This window comes from Xenopus tropicalis, chromosome 2, assembly GCF_000004195.4.
Source record: "Xenopus tropicalis strain Nigerian chromosome 2, UCB_Xtro_10.0, whole genome shotgun sequence".
Lineage (NCBI taxonomy): Eukaryota > Metazoa > Chordata > Amphibia > Anura > Pipidae > Xenopus > Xenopus tropicalis.
The window spans coordinates 15,558,929-15,564,928 of NC_030678.2; the positions used below are offsets into that span (position 1 = coordinate 15,558,929).

The 6,000-nt window shown below is 41.9% G+C and overlaps 1 protein-coding gene across 1 annotated transcript in view; it reads right to left on the minus strand.

The window, feature by feature from the left end:
* Positions 1–1,090, minus strand: part of hunk (hormonally up-regulated Neu-associated kinase) — a 54,843-nt gene extending 53,753 nt beyond the window's left edge. The window contains exon 1 of the mRNA XM_031895706.1: positions 962–1,090. Within this exon, the coding sequence (XP_031751566.1) occupies positions 962–1,062 (101 nt within the window). The 5' untranslated portion in view covers positions 1,063–1,090. The remainder of the gene's footprint in view (positions 1–961) is intronic.
* Positions 1,091–6,000: the final 4,910 nt, after the last annotated feature.

Genomic DNA, 6,000 nt, shown 5'->3' on the forward strand with positions numbered 1-6,000 from the left:
CTTCTTAACGTTTCAGTCTCTGCAAAAGGACCTTTTTCACTAAGCAGTGATAACCCCAATAACATATATACCGGTATATACTTTTTTGGCGAGTGCCAGCTGTACCAGTATATAATAACTGTACCTATACATATATATGAATGGGATCTGGGGTTTTCCGAAAAAGGGGTCTTTCTGTAATTTTCCATAATTTTGACTCCTGTCATTCAGAACTTTCTGGCTTTCCAGGTAACGGATCCTATACCTGTGTGTATATATATATATATATATATATATATATATATAAACTACACGAAGGGATCCTCACTCACAGGACTTGAAGAAGAAATGGTGTTTATTGTGTATATATATATATATACTTTTCACAGAAAGCATTAGACCCCTTAATACAACTGAGTTTAAAACACATATACATTAAGCAGAGATACATGCACTTAAGCCACTCTGACTCTTTAACACCGCACTGTGTGCAGCCCGCAAGTCACTGGAACACGCTGCCTAAAACATGTGGCGTTAAAGAGCACGTAAACTCAAAAATATCCTTTCATTTAATGAAAGAAACTGCTATTTTTAGCAACTTTCCAGTGTACATTAATACCATCGTTTCATTAGTTTTAAAGTTATTACTACAACATCTGCCTGTTGCTTTCTGTTCTCTGCCCTGCTGGTTCTGACTTTTGAAACAATGTAGCCACTTGACTAACAGCAAGGCTGACTTCTGCTGTATTGTTTCAAGAGACAACCAGTGCAGAAAGAGACCTAAAAAAACACCACTTTCAGTGACAATTACATTTACGAATAACTCCAAAACCATAGAAATTGTTTAATGAATGTACATTGGAAAGTTGCTGAGGCAATGGGTTTACATCCCACTGCTCTACGCAAGGAACAGCAATGTGCAGGGAAATGTCTTACAAAACTTTTTTTTAAATTGGGTAGGGTGATATAAAAGTGTATTTACCCCGAGCCAATAGTATCCTCTTCCACACTCCATTCCAAGGGCTGGTGTTCTTTTGCATTCTCTGTAATACAGGGAGACCTCAGGGTGGTTAAAACAACCATCGTCTCTGATGTTACCAGCACAGCTGCACCAACCAATGTGCCGCGCTGCCTCCCAGCTCCTTGGATTATAAGAAAATCACAGGCAGAGAACAATAAGAGCTTGATGGGTTTTGGTTGGTTAAAAATAGTCACATTATCAACTAAGATTGCACGATTTCCTGCATATTAAGAGAGGCCATGCTATAGATCATGGAAAGAGACATTAGTGTTTTGTTGCCTAGCAACTGGCGAGAGGGGACCACAGCAACCAGACAACAAAATAGCGTTCGGATGCACATCGTGAGCAGCTCAGTGAGCGAGCAGAAAAGCAGCACAAAGCCAGTCACGATAACAGGGGATCAGGGGATAAAGGAACGGCACTCTGTTATTTGCTTAAATGAGAAAATATTGGCGCGGGTCATAGACTCTGCACATTATATGTCTCGGAATGCGAATAGGTGCTGGGATTTTATAGGATAATGAGTGCAACCCTTTGATCCCACAATTGCTTTGTGGTAAAACATGAGCGCAGTCATGTAGAGATGCCGTTCCAATGGCAGATTGGATTAGCAGCAATGGGCCAGATTAGTGCTTAACCTCAATCGCCCCCCTGACCGAGGGGTAATGGGGGCTGCCACAAGCGGCAGGTATAACTGGGTTTTGCATTTATATTATAGTAAGAGGGGGACGGTTTATTTTAAAGGAGAAGGAAAGGCTAATAAAGAGTTGATCTCAAACTGCAGGTTTTAGAGATTAAGTGCCCTTAAAGGAACAGTAACACCAAAAAATGAAAGTGTATAAACGTAATTACAATATAATGTACTGTTGCCCTGCATTGCCACAACTGGTGTGTTTGCCTCAGAAACACTACTATAGTTTATATAAGTTAGCTGCTGTGTAGCCATGGGGGCAGCCATTCACAGGAGAAAAGGCACAGGTTACTTAGCAGATAACAGATAAACCCCCATTATATGGGGCTTATCTACTAGTTATCTGCTATGTAACCTGTGCCTTTTCTCCTTTTTCCAGCTTGAATGGCTGCCCCCGTGGCTACACAGCAGCTTATTTATATAGTAGCTTTTCTGTAGCAAAAACACCATTTTTTTTGCAGAGCAACAGCACATTATATTTTAATTACTTTAAAACACTTTAATTTTTTGATGTTACTGTTCCTTTAAGTCTTCCCATATTTCTCGCGTTCAGAAGCCTCATAGGGAAAAAAAACGCTGAGCTGTGTAAAGGAAATTCCCATAATGCCTCACTAGACCGGTGTACATGCTCAGTTAGTTAGACTATGAGGTCCACATTCCTAAGGGGGGGAGGGAGTTCTTAGCATTCTTGAGGGAGGGGGGAGCAGGAGAGGGGAGAGAGCTGCGTGTCTCTGGCACAGGAAAACAAAGAGACAACAAATCTTTTGATAGAGAAGTCAGTGCAGCATTACTGTGCTGATGGCTGTATTTACATAAACCTTTCTGATAAAGCTTACTTGGTTTTTACCTTTCCTTCTTCTTTAAGGTGCAAACTAAGAGTGAAGTGAGCTGGGAAGTTGTGGAATTCTCTCTATGAATCGGCTGCACCGGCAGATACATTGGATAGCTTCAAGGAGGGGTTGGACGGGGGGTTGGAAAACACAGGGTTATTGAAAATAGCTCTTAGTACAAAGCTAATGAAGTCAATTAGATTAGGGTTTCACCTTCCTTTGGGTCAACTAGCAGGCTTCATTTAAACAAATCAATGGCAATTCCTATGTTCCTATTTATCTTACTTTAATGAGCAGGTTATGGTGGCCATACACGTCTCAGTCCTTCAAGGCATCCAGCCGATCAGCTAGCTGTCCATAGGGAGGATACTGTACAGTTTGCAGTTGCTCTGCCTCTAGTGGCAGACAGCGGGCGCTGTTTCAATAATCGGGCAATGGTGCCAGACACACGCACTGGGGGTGCACCATCAGGCATTTTATCTGCTATAATGTTTGACTGAAGCATCACAAATGGCAGACTCTTCACAATGGAACAACGGTATTTTATCTGGCAAAGTAAAGAAACACAGCAGTAAGCAAGAGAAAGGAGGGTCGGGGGAACTCAAGCAGTGTTCTGAGTCCCTGAGTAGACAAAAGGCACCAAGGTAAGGTTCTCCCTGTGCTTAAGGGAACTCCATCAAAAAACAACTTGAACTTTTTGAAAAGTAAACATAAGTTCAATCAACTTTGCAATATACATCATTAAAAAATATGCAGCCTTTTTATGATTTTTACTTTAATAATATGGCTTGGAGCAGTTCCCTAAGCCCCGCCCCCTGTTCCCCTACTGAGCTGGCTGACTACTTTGAGACTCAAATAATATGTACTGTAGTCGACTGTCCTCAGCCTGCCTCCAGCCTGCCTCCTCCCAATCCCACAATTTCCTGCTGCACACGTGATGTCAATAAGGAAAGGAACATCCCAGTGCAATGCATTGTGGGTTATGTAGTCCCTGCATGCTGTCTGTAAGCTGTGGAGAAGTTGTTACAATTTGTAACATCAATGTTTTAGTCCCTCCTCCCCTGCCAGGATTTCAAAACTAAGAAAGTTTTATCAGAAAAGTCTATGTAAATACAGCCATAAGCACTCACAGAAATGCTACACTGAGTCCTCTATCAAAAGAAACACAGGATTTCTTGTCTTCTTTTGTGTATACATGTACTTTGGTATCTGACTTCCTCTCTCTCCTTCATTCCCTGTGCAGCTCTCTCCTCTTTCCCTTCTCCTGCTCCCCCCTCCCATTAGAATTCATAAGAACTCACTCTCCCTCCCATCAGAATGTGTGATCTATGCTACCAAGAGATAGAGCTACAACAGGAAGCTACTGAGACCAAACAAAAATGGCAGCTGCTATCTTAAACAAACAGAGAAACCTACTAGGGCTCTTTACTCAGGTATGGTAAAGCTTTCTGCAGAATAAATATACTGTTCTAGGTGGCACTAATGTGGCAAATCTATTGGCAGTAAAATGCCAAAAATAATTTTCCTCTCCTTTAGCAAATTTTGGTTCCGAAGCCAGCAAGTTTACCATGATTCTGTCACAGGAAAACGTGTTTTTTACAAAATGCATCCGTTAATATTGCTCCGCCAGTGGAATCCTGCATTGAAATCCATTTTTCAAAAGAGCAAACAGATTTTTTTTTATTCAGTTTTAAAATTTGATTTGGGGCTAGCCATATTCTTAGTTTCCCAGGTGCCCTCAGTCATGTGACTTGTGCACGGATAAACTGTAGTCTCTCTTTACAGCTGTGCTGCATGTTGGAGTGATGTCACCCCCCTCCCTTTCCCCCCCCAGCAGCCTATCAGTGGAACAATTGGAAGGTAACAAAATAACAGCTCCCATAAAAGATTTAGTCGGATCAAGGTAGCCAAGCGAGCAGATCTTCTCCTGATATCCCCACCTGGGGCCAAACGATCGAATTATGAAGGCGGCAATGGGGCAGTTGGTTCGGGGACTGCTTCAAAGAGCCAATGCGGTCCCCGAACCAAGTGCCCCATTGCCGCTGTCATAATTATATTGTTTGACCCCAGGGCCAAACAATCGAATTAGCCTACATTTTCCCCGATATCCCCCACCCGTAGGTGGGGGATATCGGGAAAAGATCCGCACGCTTGGCGACCTCGCAAAGCGAGTGGATCTTCGCGTGTATGGCCACCTTTACACTAAGTAGGAGAAACAATAGGTTATCTGAAAGCAGTTACATTGTGTTGTGCTGGCTCTTCTTCTCACTACCAAAGTGTTCTACATGTAGTCATGACATAACGCGAGACAGTTAATACCTATCTTTGCATAAGAAATGATGCTTTTATTGAAGAGGGGAATGTAGTTAAATGCCTTTTCTCCAAGCAACACAATGTGCCTGCAAGCAGATGGCCCCTTTCCCTGTTTTAGAGGAACAGAACTGCTGCTTCTTTATAAATACATGTCTTCCATCTGCTAAAAGCAAGAGGAATTTAGCACTCCCATCGTTGCTAATTCAATAATTACATTTTATTTTCCAATGTTGTATTTCCCTTCTGGGTATTTTTCGGTTGTTTTCACTTGGGAAAACGACCTGTTTAAAAGTCAAATGAACCTGAAATGGTGCCCGATATTTTCATTCCTGTGTTCTAGAACAGCCTGCTACTCGCCTCACACCTGCTTCTGTAGAAGCGCCCATAGTCATCCTCTCTTTAGAACAAATTATTTGTGGGGCTGGCAGTTGCAACAGACTGTCCTGCCATACTGGCCCACCTGCTACTGTGTGTCAGTAGGTCACATTACAAGAATAAACATATTATTAATTATCTTCATATACCAGATATGCAATTTACCCTCCATATTCCAGCAATACTGCAGGAACTAGGCATAAACACCCTAAGGGTGAAGACACACTGAGCTACTAGTAGCAGCTACTTTTTCACCGCTACTAAACTTCCGAAAATATCCTGCCATAGACAATACAAGGAACTGCCTCTGCTAAAACACACGTAGAGACAATTATCAGTAAATGATCAGCATTGTCTATTTCTGTAGCCTTGACAAGTAGCTGCTACTAGTAGCTAAATAAGATACTGGTTCCAGAGCTGTTTGTCCACTGACAAGTCTGTTACAAGGGAATGTAAAAAGTGGATTGTCCTTTTCCCTATATTATATGAGTATCTCTCTGGATTAAAAGCAACTTTTGTGTTTGGTTTAGCTACACTTGTCTACTAATGAATTTCTCAGCAGCGGATCGGCTGTTGGGCTCAGATAATAGATGGAAGCCACTCAACAGTGACCCATTGGGAGGGAGCTAAATACACTTTAATATAAAAAAGTTGATACATCTAAGATGCTAAAAACACACAGGTTGGGTAAAAGTCTCTAACTCTATCATGTTTTGCTTATATAATAACTGTGGTACCATAGCCATCAAAAATGCCCATGACACTTCTCGGGTCACACTACCCAGTGACCA